The sequence below is a fragment of the Neofelis nebulosa genome, chromosome 2 (assembly GCF_028018385.1).
Source record: "Neofelis nebulosa isolate mNeoNeb1 chromosome 2, mNeoNeb1.pri, whole genome shotgun sequence".
NCBI classification, from domain to species: Eukaryota; Metazoa; Chordata; class Mammalia; order Carnivora; family Felidae; genus Neofelis; species Neofelis nebulosa.
Window position 1 is genome coordinate 74,228,508 of NC_080783.1, and position 18,100 is coordinate 74,246,607.

The following is an 18,100-nucleotide window of genomic DNA, read 5'->3' on the forward strand; positions in this document are numbered from 1 at the left end:
GAAAGGTTTGTGTTCAGGAGAAGAACACGGGGTGATCTTTTTCATTCTAGACACACAAAGCTCCAGCTTTCTATCCTATTGCCGGTTCTTAGAGAAGGATCTTCTTACAGGAGGGTAGAAGTGGAGAGCTAGTCATTACTCCCAAGATGACATTTTACTCTGGGGTGCAATGTTTGAGTTTGCCTGCTGTAGTCCTTGGTAAAGAGCAGAGTAAATACAGAAGAGGTATGAACACAGACCTCAGGAAACACCAATAAACGTGATTACTGATCCTTATGAAATTTGAGAAGGAAAATATGAAATAAAATGCGTAAACTTAAGAACCAGCTCCGTGAAGGAGCAAATTTATTAAAATTGAGTGGCTGAAGAATAGGAATGAAATCTTTAGACATGAAACCAGGGGAGAAGAACAAACACCTTAAAAAAAATGAAACTCAGGTTTGAAAAATCACCATGCAGGTGGGGTCTGTGGTTTTTTCCACCAAGAAGAACGAGAGAGAAAAATTGGGTCCCCACAAATTCTTTACGGTCACTTTCACATGAAATCTTTGATTTCAAGGAATGTGGTTACACACATTGAAATCAATGTTACCTACTTTAAGTAGATAGCAATGTAGTGATGTCTATCTTCACCTGCATCATCTTATTTTATTTTTTAAGTCCGTTCTACATCTAATGTGGGGCTCAAACTCAATGACCCCAAGGTCAAGAGTCACATGCTCTCTGACCAAGCCAGCCAGGTGCCCCGTGTCTGCATCATTTTAAACCATTATACATTTCAGTGTACATGGGATTAGATGTGCCTACATTAACAAGCTTGGAAGGCATGGAGATAAAGTTGGGTGTGAATATAATACTTTTTTTTACTTCTCCACTATTTCAAACTTCTTAATAAGATCTGGATTTGGGAAGGATAAATGGACCATAATGATAATAGATGCTCTTTGTTTGGTTTAGTTCTTGTTATATGCTGGGTATTTATGATATCATTTAGTCCTATGGCTGTACCATGAGCTAGCTATTATTTTTATCCCCTTTTGACAGATGATGAAATGAGGGCTTAAGGAGGTCAAATAAATGGCCCAGAATGACACAGTTAGTAAATAGCCAGTCAATTCCCAGCCTCCTAAAGTGCTGAGAAGAGTTCTCTGCCTTTCCATCCACTGCTCCCCTGGGAAGGCACATGATGAACCATTACACAGACCTGCCCCGACCTACTGGTCAAACTGACCTTCCTGTTCAGTGAAGTGAGAAGCAATGAAAATATTCAACTTGAGCTGAGTCAAATATTTTATCACCTAGGACCTGCCCTACTTATTCAAAACTCACTCGCTTGTAAAGCAACTTGGTTGAACAGGTAAATAAGCAAAGGGAAGGGCTAGAAACTTCCCCAGCTTTTCGAGTTAATGATCAACAAGTCTGTGAAGCCTGACATGGGCTGGCAGAAACAGGGAAAAGTTGAAAGTCCTTCTCTAATCCTTCACTTGGCAAAAGGATAAAAGGAAACTCATGCTCTGAACTTTTCACGGAGTGGGAGCTGACTTTACTAAACGTCTTTTCTGATACTTTCAAGGGGAATGCCAAAGATGGAAAAGAACAGGTCATAGCAATCCCAGTGGTGTTTTCTTGACCCTGGAGGACCCATTAACAAGCAGCATATAATAATCTTGTCACCTAAAATTACTATTTCCACGAGCCATTAAAAGGGACTAATTACCCAAAACAATTTGTCAAAATTAAGCCTGACAGCTTTGCTACCATAATCCTCAGATTGGGCATGGAGGGGTGCTCCTGTGGAGAGATACTTAGTGACCTAGCTATCACCAAGGAGGATGTCGGCTAACTGACCTTAGACTGCAATGTGATGGAGCACTGCAACATGAACACAGAGCTTGATGCACCCTTGGTTGTGCCAGGGACTCCCAGTGGTTTTTCACTCTTTGCAGTCATTTATGGTCCTTTGAGCACTGATGAAAGTTGTAATTGGAACCTCCTTTCACAAAAATACACATATGCCTATACACACAAAATATTCATGTATAATTTCAGGAGGTTCAGAGTCCCTGAATTCCACTGTGAATCCTTGGGAATCTACAGACCCCCATTGGACACCCGATTTAGCCCCACCTCTCTGATTCAGAATGGATTTCCAGGAAAATCTTCATATAAACTGTAGGCAAAGACAGCAAGGTGAGGCACAGATTCCCCCATGCACCGCAGAACCCAAACAAGGCTGGGCATTGGAAAATGACAAAGCAGCAAAGGTTAGCTTTGGAGTTTCCAATGTGGCCCTTATGACTTCTCCTCTTCCACTTATCCCGTCTTTTTCATGGCTCCCTTTACTCCTCAAGGTTTGAGTTTATTAAGCATTGTTATTTCATGTATGCCTGACAAATAAAGCATAGGAATCTCAGCAACCCAGAGCCTTTGCACTTCCTCCGTCTTCCCTGAAAAATCAATCTCAGGCTATTGGCTGCTAATCAAAACCAAGTTGAGAAAAATATATATTCAAAGGGAAGATCAAAGCTAAGGAGCATAGGAATAATTTGTTCTTCTAGGTTGGTGTTTCTTCAGATGTGCCCCACTGGCCACCTGAATCACAACCAGAGCTTATTAATAATGCAGACTCTTAGGCTCTATCTTGGACCTATAGATTGAGGGACGAGGGTGAGAGAGGACAGTGATCTACATTAGGAAAAAAAAACCCTTTGTAGTAAATTATTTTCACATTAATATTTGAGAACAATTGCTTTTTAAACATTTTTAAATTTTTATTTTGAAAGAGAGAGATGAGCAGGGGAGGAACAGACAGAGAGGGAGAGACAGAATCCCAAGCAGGCTCCACATTGTTGGCACAGAGCCCAATGTGGGGCCCGATCTCACGAGCTGTGAGATAATGACCTGAGCTAAAATCAAGAGTCGGACACTTAACCGACTGAGCCACCCAGGCACTCTTGAGAACAATTGCTTTAAAGACTTTAAACTCTATCCTGAATCAAATCATGTTACAACAACATAACTGAACCCTCGTGCTCTAGGTTCCCAAAGAAATGCTGATTCAGACAGAACCAAGATTTAATATGAACTCTATCAAGAATTGTCCCATATCTTTTATAAGTGCTATTGAAGACACTGTCCATTATAATATAGCTGACATTTTTAAATTAAGTATAATGTTTGGATGAAGTTTTTATGATAAACTTCAAATACTAATTCAGTGTTTCCATTTTCAACTTACCTCCAGGAAACTCAGAACCAAATCTGAGTATTTAGATTTAGTATTGCACTCCCAAATGGCCTCCTTCATATTGAAAACTCCCCATCCACTCTCTTAAATACATGCCTCTATTCACTTTACCTTTGCTTAAATTATAGTAAACATTCATCCTTTATTGAAAGCTGCTGCTAATGCCTATTCAAAAAAATAGAGAATACAAGTAACTGTCAGTAGATAAATATGTTACTCTTTTATACCTTATGAAATAGTGGAGGGAGTGGGGATCAGGGGATGGGAAATCTCAGTTCTAGTCCATCTGTCTTTCTCTGTCTAGCTGGCTTTCCTTAAGCAGGTTGCCTCCTTTCACTCTCTGAGAAAGGGGCAGGTTGGATCTCAGAGGTCTCTCCCAAGTCCACACCCTCAGCTTACGTGCTTCCCTTCCTCTTGCTGGTGTAAGGACCATGCTGTCATCTCCAGGAGGTCCAGCTGCAGCCATGGGTTCTTGATTGTCTGCTGGGTGCTGGACTGCCAACCAGAGACATGTCAGGATGGGCAGAGGATAGAGCCTGATGTGCTGGGGTGGGGGTGGGCTCCAGGGGGGGCACCCAGGAAGCCTCCCTGGGGTCATAGCGAGGAGTGGGTCACAAACAATGCCAACCATACAAGGGATTCAGTTAGTGGTCCTAAATGGTCCTCTAATACGTGAGTGTGTTGTTATGAGGGGAGGGAGGAGTTGGATAGAGGGTAGGAGAGGAGAACTAGGATAAATCAAATAAAATGATAGAGGCTCATCTTGATTAAAAATATATAAAAACGGCACCTGAATGGCTCAGCTGAGCGTCCGACTTCAGCTTTGGTTGTGATCTCGTGGTTCTTGAGTTTGAGCTCCACTTTCGGCTCTCTGCTGTCAGTGCATAGCCCGCTTCAGATCCTCTGTCCCTCTCTGTCCCTGACCCTCCCCTGCTCATGCTCTGTTTCAAAAATGAATGAATGAATGAATGAATGAATAAATAACACCAACAAAGTAAGAAGAAACCATTTTTTTAAATCTTGTTTTTGTAAAAGTAATAAATGAATTACCTAACATTTATGTATGATTTCCCAGATAAACTGACTGATTTTCTTGGCAAAATAATGTCTAGGCAGAGTACTGAAAAATTGTCAAATTAATGCTTTATTTGACTCTAGCACTCACCATCTCGGTATACGCTGAACCTTAAGGACTTGCTTGCTGAAGTAGCTCAACTCTCTGCTCACAACTTTTAAGATAGAAATATCTGCATAGTTGTTGTTGTGAACAGACTCTATGAACTTTGTGTATTTATGGGAAGCTGCTGGGATGAAGCAGCCGAACGTGCTGCAAAGGGGCCTCCAATCAGAGCTGGGTTCAAGTCCCCGCTCAGCGGCTAATTCACTGGGAGAATTTGGGAAAGTTACTGAACGTCTCTGAGCCACAGTTTATTTTTCTCCTGTGAGGGTGAAGAGAGCTGTAATTGGTTGCCTCATCCCCTTCTGCAATAATATTTCAAAACCCTGACTTGTCTCCATTTTATTTTATTTATTTATTTAATTTTTTTAACATTTATTTATTTTTGAGACAGAGAGAGACAGAGCATGAACAGGGGAGGGTCAGAGAAAGAGGGAGACACAGAATCTGAAACAAGCTCCAGGCTCTGAGCTGTCAGCACAGAGCCTGACGCGGGGCTCGAACTCACGGAGCGCGAGATCATGACCTGAGCTGAAATCAGACGCTTAACTGACTGAGCCACCCAGGCGCCCCGACTTGTCTCCATTTTAGAGTTAAGAAATGCTCCAGCTCTAGACTGAATATAATCTTTAATCCTTGTTGTAATATCTTTTTTGCTTTATCAGTGATCACTGCACAGTCCCCAGAGTCCACCATCCTTCATTGCTGGGACCAGTGGAAGAATATAAAACTGAGTTAAAATCAAGATTCTACTCCCTTTCATTGAACTGTAATAAAGTAATATTATAAAGACTGACTATATCCCCAAAGTTGCCAGTATCTGTCAAACGAAATAACACTGGATTCTTCCTTTATCCTAAAGAAAAAAACCACTGTGAGTGCTGCAAACAGTTAAAGACAAAGAAGAGGATTTAAGCAGAACTTAATCTTAGATAAACGTTAGGTTTCACGTATTGCCATGCAAGCGTGTGTCAAAAGGCGGCACTGTCTTTTAAAAATGGATACAAATTGAACATACTTATCACAAGTTCACAGTGCAAAAGGATTATCATCTTTAATCAGAATGTTAGGGGTTTAATTAAAGTAGATTTTGCTTTAAGGGAGGGACAGATGTATGCATATTACAAAATCATGGGTGAATTCATTTATGCACTATATAGTGGATTTACGTTATTCTGAAGGTTTAGCCTTTCGATGGAGAATAATTCTGTGAGTGCCACTATTTCCCTTCACCCTAATCTTTGTTAACACAACGTTGGATTTCCACTGTTCTTTTTCGGGATAATGAGATCAAGATAACAACAGTGACTTATGGGTGTCTGTGGCCACATTTCAAGCAGGTTGTACGCCTATCAAACATCAAAGGATCCCGGGGCTAGAGATACAGCAGTGTTATTGTATGAACTTTACTGCAAAGGAAGGCTTAACTCTAAGGCTTTGCCTCTTCCAATGAGGACAGTTTGGAGGTGCCCTAAGGTCCTTTAGGCCATTCTCCCAAGTCATTAATGCGGCCAGGGAATGAAGGAACCAGATGGATTTGCCATAGCCATCTTTCATCGCAAATGAGAGTTAAAGGTCATTGCTTTCATTCATGTGTTTGTTCACTTAGCAAATACTTATTGAATGCCCATAAGGCAGGTATTATTCTAAGTGCTGGGGATATAGCAAGAAAATTACAAACAAGGTCCCTGTTCTCATGGTGCTTATATTTCTAATGGAGAGAGATGCTAAGTACATACCTTCATGCATTAATATATGTAAAATAGTATATAAGTTAATAGGTAAAGAAACCAGAAAAACAATGGGTGAGTGAGTTGAGTTGAGGTCATCCTACAGGCAAGGCTTCCCAGTGAAGTGAGATTTGTGATGAGATCTGATATTAATCATCAAAATAAGAAGTGGTAATCCATGTGGACCCAAGACCTCCTTGTCCCAGGGGGATGCAGAAAGATCCATTTTGCATCAGTCCAAATGCAGCGAGTGACTCCTCTGAATTAGAGCAATGGCTTCTAGAAAACCCTTGTTTTAACAAAAATTTATTTATAAGTTGAAGCCATGGCCATCATGACCTTAGTATGAAGTCAGATTAGTTATCCAGTCATCTGGTAATATTAAGAGGACAGAAAAGACCATTAGAGAAGGTGATCTGGGGGGACAGGGTGGTATTGGCCATTACTAACAGTGGGAGCAGAATGGTGGGGAAGAGAGAATAGGCCTGGGAAGTCAACCCTAGCCCGTGGGCCCTGAGCTGTTTGAGCCAGGTGAAATACATTTTCCCTTGTCGTTTACTACTGATATATTCTCCCTCCCTTCTTCCATGTTAAAGCAGCTGCTTGTGAAGCCTCCCTCAGCCTTCCCCCCAAGCAAGTGTTTCTAGCTCACAGAGTTTTTTCAGAGCTTCACTGCTGTGGCAAACTGATGTTATGAAGCAGTGATGCAAGGTCGAACATGGTAGCATTGTACGCATGGAGTTTGGGTCTGTGTCCTGGTGGTTGATCTTCCAGGGGGGCCTGTACCAGGAATTCACCTTTGAAAACAGGGGTGTCTGAAGGAGATGAGTCCTCATCACCTCGAAGAATTTCAGACCGAGATACTCCCAAGAACTACAGTGTTAGAATCACAGCTGCAACCTTTAGCGTGAAGGTTGGCAGTCTGGAAGAGGTTTGCTCCCTGAAAGAGCTGCAGGACTGGCTTGGGAGAGAGCTGCTAGCGGGCTGAAGTCAGCTACCAACAGCTCCGGCAGCCAGCCTCGGGAAAAGGCAAATGCTGCAGGGCATCAGGAACTACAGGAAATAAGGGAGGAAGGAGTCCAGGAGGGTGCATGCAGGCAGCAGAGAGAGCAAGGTCACAAGGACTTGCAGCAAGGACAGAAAGATCCCTCATAACAGAATCATTTCTCTGAGGGCTTGGCGACATCCTTAAAGAGAGAAAGACCAGGGTCCAGGGTTCACAAGCTGAGAACTCTCCCTGGTTGCCAATTGATGCCCCTTAGGAAAGAACTGATGGTCATCACCAAACTGACATCAGGGCAGCACGTTTGTCAGTAGGCATTTTTTTTTCCCTTCTAAGTTAACTGGATACCAAATTCTCCATTTGCATACTATGTGGGGCCGTGGCTCAGGTGACCACTTGTTTCTATAATAAAGAAATGTGAGGAGGCATTTCTTGGAACAGAAATGTCTAAATCCGGGTGTTCCTACAGGCTGTGTGCTGATCGGACTGTTGTTCAGGTCAAGGTCAAGCTGCCGCCACCTGTGGCTCTCACTCTGGTTAACTTGTGGGGAGAAAAGCAGATGCTGTTGTTTCTCTGAAAGGGGGTATTAATGATGACCTTCGAAAGAGGATAAGGATTCGTTTGCATTCTTTACCCATATACTACAAGGATCTGCATGGACATGAATTCTGAGAGATGGGAGTAGTTAAGCCTAGTGGTTCTACAATTAATCTCTTCTTATGAACTAGGACTTCTTTCTAAAATGTATTTTTGGAAATTTTACCATATATATTTTGTTTATAGTATTGGATATATACATATATTTTTATAAATTTTTTGATGTTTATTTATTTCTGAGAGAGAGAGAGAGAGAGAGCATGAGCCAGGGAGGGGCAGAGAGAGAGAGAGAGAGAGAGAGACAGAGAGAGAGACAGAATATGAAGCAGGCTCCAGGCTCTGAGCTGTCAGCACAGAGTCGACAAGGGGCTCGAACCCACCAACCGCAAGATCATGACTTGAGCCGAAGCCGGACGCTCAACTGACTGAGCCACCGGGGCACCCCTGTAGTTTTATATATTAAAATTGACTGATCATAAGGACAACCGTTGCAATTAAAATTCCACTTGTGATTAAAAGACATATTAACATGCTATAATTCTTTACGTGTTCTTTGAAGTTTGCTTCTCTGAATTCCAGGACACTAGACTCTCCAGGTGTATTGCCAATTCCACTGGCCTGGCCAAATTTGAGATAATTTGAGTATCAAAGACAATAATGACAGAAACCATTTATAACACATTGATTTGAACAAGAGTCACAAAACAATAGTAACTACCCTCCATGACCAAAAAAGAGAGTGAGGGAGAAAGAATGTGATGAAGAAAAACTTTTCTTAAAGTAGAATTCCAGCTATTAAATGTAGAGGGAACGATGGAATTGAAAAATCACCATTTTGCAACCCATGCTAAAATCATTAGTAAAAGACAGTTGGGTTACTGGGTGTTCATGCCGTGCCACATAGTCACCACAGAGATTGCTTGTTCCACACAAAGAGGGAACTTTCACTTCTCCATGGAAAGTGATGGAAGTTACCCCTTGGACCAAGTGCTCCAACTTGAAATGACTAATAGTGGGACATCTTCACATTACATCTCCCTGAGGTGGTACACTACAAAGCTTACATTACCATCAAGTGTTCTTGCCAAAAGGCTGAATCTAGTGAGGCCACTAGACTTCACTTCCACCTACAGGAAATCTGCAGTAGAGATGAACAAGTGAGACTCCATGATGAAACACACAGACAAATCTAGAACATGGTATATTTAACAATATAACAGCCTTGATGCGTTAAAAAATCCATTGTCGTAGGAAAAAAGAGAAAAGTAGGGGAAACTCTTCTAGAACAGAGATATAACAACCAAGTAATATAATGTATGAAGTTACCTTGATAATGGGTAAGAAAAAAATCTATAAAAGATATTTTAGGAAAATTAGGGAAATTTAAATATGGAATGGATACTAAGTGATATTATGAAGCTACTTTTACTTTCCTTAGGTTTTTGGGTTTTTTTTTTTTTTGATAATGGTATTTTGGTCATTACGAGAATACCTTTATTCTTAGGAAATGATGCTGAGGTATAAGAGTTAACTGGCATGATGTTTGCAATTCATTAACAAATGAACCAGGGAAAAAAGCAAATAGATGTGTGTATACCTATATTTTCACACATGTATATACATATATATGTGTATATATATATTTAGAAAGCATGCATAAATGTGGCAAAATATTAAAAACTGTTCAATCTTTGTAGAGTGTAGATAGGTATTATACTATTTTTTTTCAATTTTTCTGAATTATTAAAAGTTTCAAAATAAAAAAGTTGGGAAAAGCAAAAATGCATGTAAATTAATTTTAAAAACCTACTCCACTGATGCTTTGTCCTTTGAACAGTTTTAGGAATATTTTATTTTTATCGTGTCTTGATAAATTAAATTGTAACAGCAAACAGCAGCCACTACCAGGATCAAGAAAGTGGAACTTGCTGTGAAGTCCTGACTACATAACCTTGATGACCTTGGGCAACCCCTTTTTAATCCCTGAGGCTTGGTTTCCTTATTTGCATAATGAGAACAATGTTCTCCCCTCTCATAAGACATTATGATCATATTATAAACAATTATAAGGCATGCGTTCAACCCCAAGTAATAAATAGTTGGATTCCTTTTTCTTCTCCTGCAGAGTGAAAATAACTTCATGAAAAAGGAGAATTGGACCTGAGGCTTTCATGAATAGCTTACCTTTTAGATCACAATTTCTACGTGTAGCCAAGGACACTGCAGATTCCGTTTCAGTATTCCTGATGCCGGCTTTATATGCTCTCTTCAAGCAGTCAAACTTTTCTCCTCTGGAAAAGGACCACAGCGCTCCATCTAGTAGACCCTGGCCTGAAAGAGAATGGAGAACACTTAGTGGCTTGATGTCCTACCACGGTGGCAGTAGCATCATTAAAGGGCTTGCTGTGGACCCAAGTGCTCTATGGCTGACTCTAACACTTGGGTCTGCACTCCTGGGAAAAATCCAGCCATCTGAACCATGCTGTCAAGGTATCTGGAGCAAGGCTGTGCCTGGCTCAAGAGTCTCTTGTGGAGAGGAGTCTCCATGGTGCTGAGTGACCTAGCTCTGGAACAAGTAACCATTGAGTGGCCGCAACAGCTAGCACTGTGCCCAGGGATAGCATGACCTGGAGGCTTGCTAGGAGATCTGCCTTTGAGGAAGATCTCAGGTTGCTTCTGTGACTGGGGAATGGCTCAGGGAGAGGTGCCGAAGGAGAAGCAGCAGCTCCAAGCCTCAGTGATGCTCCTGAAGCTACTTGAGGACCAGGATGGTGGTTTGGAGCTTGCAGTTCCCCATCTCCGTTAGGACAATGGAGCCACATACGGACAATGGACTTGTCCACTGTCTTCTCTGCCACGCGTGTCTCAAGTTGCATGCCACCCTTTTGTGATCACTTTTTCCCTTCTAGGCTGCTCTCAGTGTTCATTTAGTTTCACCTGTGTCAACTAGTGAAGCCAAAAGGAAGCCAGGGAGGGGAGCCTGAAGCTATTTTGTCTCCTCCACTGTGCGTACACTGCTCCCAATTGAAGAGGGAGGATAGAAGCAGGGAGGCCAACACACTCTGTCACCATCCATTTTTTGCACAGTCCCCATTTTGGCTCCCTTTCTGCTCTTGTTCTCCCTTTCCTCTAGTTTGCACACCACTTCCACCGTGGCTGTCTCCTCCTCCTTGCTCCCTCCTCCTCAGTGCTACCTGCCAACACCTCTAATACGGCATTATTTAAGCCAATTCAAACTCAGATGTCCCAGAAGCCGAGCAGGTAACATCAGTGAGGTCTGCCTGGTCTAAAGGGAGAAGCCTTGCCTCACCTTCAGCAAATGCAGCCCGATGTGGGCTGGGGCTTGCTAGGGTTGCCATGAATATATCATTTCATATTTTTTATGTGATGTTATCTCAGGAAGCCAAAAATCTGGACTTTCATGTGAAACCTCCAGAAATTTTCAAAGTTGGCAAAATAATTCACATTTAAAAAAATACTGTGCAGGCCAAAGAAAACATCGACTCCAACAGGCTGCCATTTGCAAGCTCTGACTTAAACCCAGTGATGACCCTCCTGGTGAAGGGGCCAGTGACCTATCACAGAGTCTCAACCCTATTAGACCCAACATTCCTCCTACTTTATAACACATAGGTACTGACACTACTTTTACTAACCTCAGGTAATGTTTGTACATAATATAACCTGTCTCCATACATAATTTTAAACAATTTTTTTAATGTTTATTTTTTGAGAGAGAGCAAGTGGGAGAGGGCAGAAAGAGAGACGGAGACACAGAATCCAAAGCAGGCTCCAGGGTTTTAGTTGTCTGCACAGAGATCAACACGGGGGTCAAACTCACAAACCATGAGATCATGACCTGAGCCAAAGTCAGATGTTTAACCGACTGAGCCACCCAGGTGCCCCCTCCATACATAATTTTTTTTAAAGTTTACTTATTTTGAGGGAGAGAGAGAGAGAGAGAGAGAGCATGAATTGAGGGAAGAACAAAGAGAGGGAGAGAGGGAATCCCAAGCAGGTTCCATGCTGTCAGCACAGAGCCCCAAGCAGGGCTCGAACCCACAAACTGTGAGTTCATGACCTGAGCTGAAATCAAGACTCAGATGCTTAACCAACTGAGCCATGCAGGAGCCCCCATATTTTTTTAAAATTCAGTATAATACCCTAAGTTTGATCCAAGGGACAAGAAAAGAAACATAATTTAAAATGAATTAATACATAGTTTGATGAATTTACACAAATACAACTACACCTTAACATTTCTAGAAGGCCCTTCAAGAAATGGTAACAATCCTGGTTAGATTCTTTCTTCTGGGATGAGCAGAGTCTGCCCTTGAGACTGTTTTCTCCCGGCCCCTCACCCCTTGGAGCTCTTGGATTGCCAAGAGCTACTACTTGGCAATCACCTTCAATTTGTGTCAAAGTTGATTTGGGCACCCTTCATGGTTGAGAGATGAAAGAACCACTCTGAAAGCACCCATCCCTTTAGGATTCCCTCCCCCAAATATTTCTCCCTGTTTCCTGGTCCCCACTCTTCCCTGGGTACCAGATGTGTTCTGATATATAGGTGAATATACCTCAAAATGGCAGAAACATAGAATCAGCATGATCCCTTTTTCCCAGAGTCACCAGTGTAAATTAAAGGCATAAACAGAGGTATGATTTTGCTAACATCACTAATTGCATTTTAGTATTTGATTTGTTCTTGGAGGATTAAACCCACTCTCAATATAAATTCATTATGGATGTTTCTCTGCTGCTTATTATGTCCTTGTGCTCCCATGCTCTAGTAAGTTAAAAAGACTGTTTCTGTTCCTTTTTTAATCCCCAACTATTTAATTTTCTAAAGCAGAGTTTTTAATATAAATTATGGCTTTGAATAACAAAGAGTTCCTGACAAATTTCTGTTGCTTTCCCAGTTTATAACTTCTTCTGTCTTCATACAAATCTCCTAGGTACACACTGCATGTCTGATGAAGATTGGGAAGTGGGAAGTCCCTTTACCATAGTTGAGGAGCTCCTCAGCCAGGTCTTTGTCAAGCTCAGCACTTCAGGTGGTGATGTGGTCCGAGATTACCTATTCAAGCCAGGGCTTAAGGAAGGAGTCTGTGGCCCCAGCTGCTATTACAATAGACCTTGGTGCAGTATTGCAATGTGGGATTAAAAGAGTGGTTACAGAAGAATGTCACTGAGAGTTTACTTTTGACGTGTAGTATGTAATCTATTCTGCCAACACTAATTAATGCTGGTTGCTAATGATTCTCCCTATTTTCATCTTTTACATTATTTTCTTTTCCAAATGCAATTAAATAATATTCAGAACAAGCATTTACATTTGCTGTCTTTCCAGATTCACATTTACAGTGTGATCAGGTTTAGATTTCAAGACAAACATGACTCTTGGACATGCAAATTAGTACCGGCCTTCAGGCTCAAATTTGAGTAAATTAGGTCAGGAATAAACTAAATGAGCCTGCCAGCAAGTAGCTTTCATGAAGTGATGTGACTACTTGATATTTAATCTTCTCTGCAGCTCCTTGATTACTATAATTTCTTTGCATCTCCGTCCTCTCTTCCTTCTGATTCTTGTCACATCCACTCCCTCCCCACCCCCCACCCCCCACCCCGCCATGTAAATTAGGCCTCCTGGCTGACCTTCCATTGCTGCAAACTCTGCCTTGCTCATGGGACTCAGAAACTCAAGTCTCAGGGACTCAAGAAACCATTTTCTGCCAACTCATTCTTCCTGCCTGGAATGCCTTCTTGACCCACACTCTTTCACCAGATTACCTGCAACTCATTCTCCAGGTGTGAGTCCATGGAGGGGGAAACATCTGAAAAAACATCTGAATCCACGGAGGGGGAAAGAATAAAAGGCAACACAGATAGGTTACATTAAATTTCTTCAGCCCAGGTTTTGATCTAGTTTTGGATCCATTCTGATTTCTATTTAGAGCCTGGATAAGGGGATATGTATTGATAGTACCCTTGATTCTGTGTCTTAACATTTATTATACTTAGTATTTACTCCTTGCATGTCTATTGCCCGGATAACACACGAACTCTATAAAGGCAGGAGCAATGTCTGTTCACTGTTGTCCCTGTAAGCCTAGCATTCTGCCTATTACATTAAATTTACTGATAAAAATGTGTTGAATGAGTGAATGCTTTCACAGAGATGCCATAAAGCAGAGATCTACAAACTACAATCCATGGGTCAAATTCAACCTGTCTTTATAAATAAAGTTTTATTGTAACACAGCCACATTCATCCATTTATATATTATCTACAGTTGCTTACACACTACAATGACAGAGTTGAGAAGTTGCAACAGAAATCATATGGTCTGCAAAGCCTAAAATATTTATTATCTGGCTCTTTACAGAAGAAGTTTACTGATCCCTGCCACAGGGCATAGTCATATCATTCTGGGGTTTTATAAATTCTAATACTAATCAACATGCGGTTAATTTAGAAGGTTCGGGTAGAGACCCAAGGTGGGCTCTGATGAAAAAGCCTTGGTGGGTCAGATACTTTTTTTTTTTTTTAATTTTTTTTTTCAACCATTTTTATTTATTTTTGGGACAGAGAGAGACAGAGCATGAACGGGGGAGGGGCAGAGAGAGAGGGAGACACAGAATCGGAAACAGGCTCCAGGCTCCGAGCCATCAGCCCAGAGCCTGACGCGGGGCTCGAACTCACGGACCGCGAGATCGTGACCTGGCTGAAGTCAGACGCTTAACCGACTGCGCCACCCAGGCGCCCCAAGATACTTTTAAAATAAGTCAAACAAGTGGCTCCTTGAATTATTCACAATGTCCTAAGAGTAGGAAAGAGATTGAGAACAAAGTTGAAAATGTGGGCATCAAAACTGATACTATTCACAGGTCATCCTGATATTTAGAGATTTTAGAACATTTATATCTGGGTTAAAGTCTCTTAAAGGTCAAAGTATTATTTAATCAGGTATTTTATCCTCATGAAAGTTTGCTGGCTTGTCTAAGGAGTGGGAACAGCAGCAGAGGAATTAGCTTTACTTCCTTCATCTCTGAATTCAATGCTGCTTAAAACAAAACAAACATTCACATCCTAGCAATAAGCTAAGAGTTCTTAATGAGGATAAAACTTCAACATGAAGGTATCTACAACAGCCCAGTGGTTTTATTTCCCACCATTTGTAGACCTCCGCTGTGATACGGGTATAGCCTGTGAGCTGGATGTATCTTGTTGCCATAAAGCAAAAGACCTAGAATTCATGACCATGAGTTGGATAGGCAGCAGAGTGCCTTGTGCATACTGGACACGTGTTCATACCCAGTGGCAGCCGCAGCAGCAAGGATGGTACATTGCACTGGCATGGGCTATGCAGACAGATCTTTGCATCCCACACCCCCAAATTATAAGCAATCTTAATAACAGTACTATCCATTTCATTACCGAATGCACTGTTATCTACTACTTATTTGGGGGTAACAATGGATAAACAACAAACTAGAAGGATACCTCATTTAACTGATTGCTAATATTCTCCTTCTGTTTCTAGATGGGCATCCACGGATGTTTTTCTTTATGCCACCTGGGAGGGCCATGGCTGGACCTTACCCTGTACACAGCTATGGAAAGGTCATAATCTTTTTGAACGTGTCTATTTCTAGTGAAGCATGGCTCAGTCACTTGTGGCTCTGTGATACTGGCCAAGTCACTCCTCTAGTTCTTTGTCTGAAGTTTTATAAGGTTGAAATTTATCCCAAAACTGTGTCATTCTGTGAGCAAAATCACAACCCTTTTTATAATCTCTGTGCAGTCTTGCCATTCTGTCAACCAAACATTTTCAGTTACAATGCCCTGTCTATATCTGCATTTGGGTACGTAGTAAAATCACCTCTTCACAAGGTCTGCTTCTGGAGAAAAGATTTAAAAAGAAGGAGGTTTCCTCACTGCAGAAGCACATGCATGGCCCCTGACCAGCCAGCCACCTGACCAGTGGAGGAGGAAGGGCGGAGGGGAGGCTCTGGGAAAACAGTAGGAAGCATCACCTGGCCCTTCTCTAAAAGCCCAGCCTGATCTTTTCTGGTGTGTTGATGAGGAAAAGATCCAGCCAAGAAAAGGGGTGTAGTCACTGATAGGAGCTAAAACAAAGTGTTCCCCTGGAGGTATGAAGTCTACTTACTTAGCTGACAAACAAGGCAAACCTTAGTGATTAATTTTTCCTTGAAAGCACATATTTCTGTCACTTATAAAATTCCTCAGCCTCAAAACTTATACTTATCCTCATCCATATTCCCTAGCAATTCTTCCAGTCTTCCCCTTAAGAATACCTAAGTCCATCTGGGCAATAGGCAGTGTGATCTCTCATGCCAGGTTTCCATGGAGAAAAAAAAAGGAAGATAAAAAAGAAATACTTCTTTAGATTTCTTTAATTTTCTTTAAATTTAAATTTTTATAAATTTCCTCAAGGCCAGCCTCCTGACACCTTCTAGCCCACCTGGGTCTCTGTTGATCTCTAAGTATGTTGCTGTATTTTGGCAGCCACCCTGTATGGAACAGTCACTTGGACTTCATAGTAGAAACCAGCCCATCTCACCTATTCTCCCTGATGTACCAGTTCTGATAATGGTAACATCACAGCACCGGGCATGGTGCAGTAATTTGATGAGTTCGTGAAGCATACGCATAATAAAAATGGAGGGAATGCCAATGCCATGCTGTTGAGAGAAAAGAGAAAGTCATTATACATCTTGCAAACTGGTACATGCACAGGACATATTTTCTTACTTCATTACAAGTTAACAGCCCTCAGATAAATTTACATAATCATTATGACTTTGCCAAAGCTGAGGAAAACGTAAGTCAGCTCTAACTGATGCCTACCTGACATGCTGATAGATGTGTCCATCTGTGAGGATCAGACAGAGACATCTCCCTGCCAGTTACACAGAGTTCAGCCCTCATTGTCAAGAGCAGAAGGTGGGGATAGCATGGTGTACTAGTGTGTCAGAGCATGGCCGTTTCTCATCTCCCTACTGGGTTCTTTATAGTGAGCTTTTGAAAAAGAGCTTTTTGCAAGATTGACTTGATTCTCAGGAAATATAAATTTGGCTGCCATGTTATTAGTCCTCTTCTACTGTACTAAGTGAAATAGTAAATCCATTTCATTGCTCTCATGTGGCCTTGTTCATTTGCTGCTAATTCTGTGTGAGCTCTGAAAGGTATGAGGGTAGAGGTGTGGTCTACATCCATACCTGACAATTCGGCGCATAGGCAAGGCTACATCGCTATACATCATGACCACAACGCCTATTTCCATCATAACCCTTATTTACCTTAGCATTGCTACAACAAAATCCACATCACCAGAATAGGGGGTCAACATAGGTTAGAGGATTTAGCGACTCCTGATGGTTACAATATGTTCTAATAACTCTCCAGAAAGATTGTCTGTATTGAAATTTGTAGTAGCTGGAGCTGAGTTTTGAATTGGTGGTGATTTCATTTCTAACATAAACATTAGGGAGTCAAATGTGTTCTTCAATGTATTCACCTCTTGAGCACAAAGACTTTGTATGTAGAACAGCACCAGGGGTATCTTGGCAATTAGGTGATGCCTGCCACTAATTGCAACCGTGACCGTGATGTTCTCACCTGAGTTCCCTCACTGTCACCATCAAGGATATTAAACTAATGGGGCACCTGGGTGGCTCAGTTGGTTAAGTGTCCGTCTCTTGATTTTGGTTCAGGTCATGGTCTCTTAGTTTGTGCGATCGAGCCCTGCATTGGGCTCTGCGCTGACAGCTTGGATCCTGCTTGGGATTGTCTCTCTCTCTCTCTCTCTGTCCCTTCCCCTGCCACCTCTCAAAATACATAAATAAACTTTAAAAAAAGAAAAAAAAAGAATATTAAGTTGTGGAACGTTTGAATCTCTGGGTTCACCATTTTTGGTTCCCAATGAACATGTCCTAACTTCCAAATGCATTGTAAGCCTCCTAGAGACATGAATCAAATCTGTATTAATTTGTATGTCCAAGATTAACAAGTCTGGGCTTTGGCACTGTCTCTGCCACTAATGAGTAGACTCTCTAAATCTCATTTTCCTCAACTATAAATTAAGAGAATGAACTATTATTTCATCTATTAGGTTCCTTATAAATCAGATATCTGATAGGTTTATGATTATCACTTACTATGCAACATGGTAATAAAATGACAAATGGGCTTATGTGTTCCTGAAAAAGTCTCTTTGTCTCCCCCACTCTTTTACACACACACACACACACACACACACACACACACACACACATCCTCAGCAGCTGCTGGGGAGAAAGACTTTTTAAAGAAGGTGTCCCA

General features: G+C 41.6%; 1 protein-coding gene across 1 annotated transcript; it reads right to left on the bottom strand.

The window, feature by feature from the left end:
- Positions 1-3,442: 3,442 nt before the first annotated feature.
- UPP2 (uridine phosphorylase 2) lies at positions 3,443-17,063 on the bottom strand. Its single transcript, XM_058692910.1, has 4 exons — positions 17,004-17,063; positions 16,341-16,461; positions 9,940-10,086; positions 3,443-4,188 (listed from the first exon to the last, which is right to left on the bottom strand). The coding sequence occupies exons 1-4, from the start codon at positions 17,061-17,063 to the stop codon at positions 4,142-4,144; spliced, it is 375 nt and encodes a 124-aa protein (XP_058548893.1). The 3' UTR covers positions 3,443-4,141.
- Between the last annotated feature and the right edge of the window lie 1,037 nt (positions 17,064-18,100).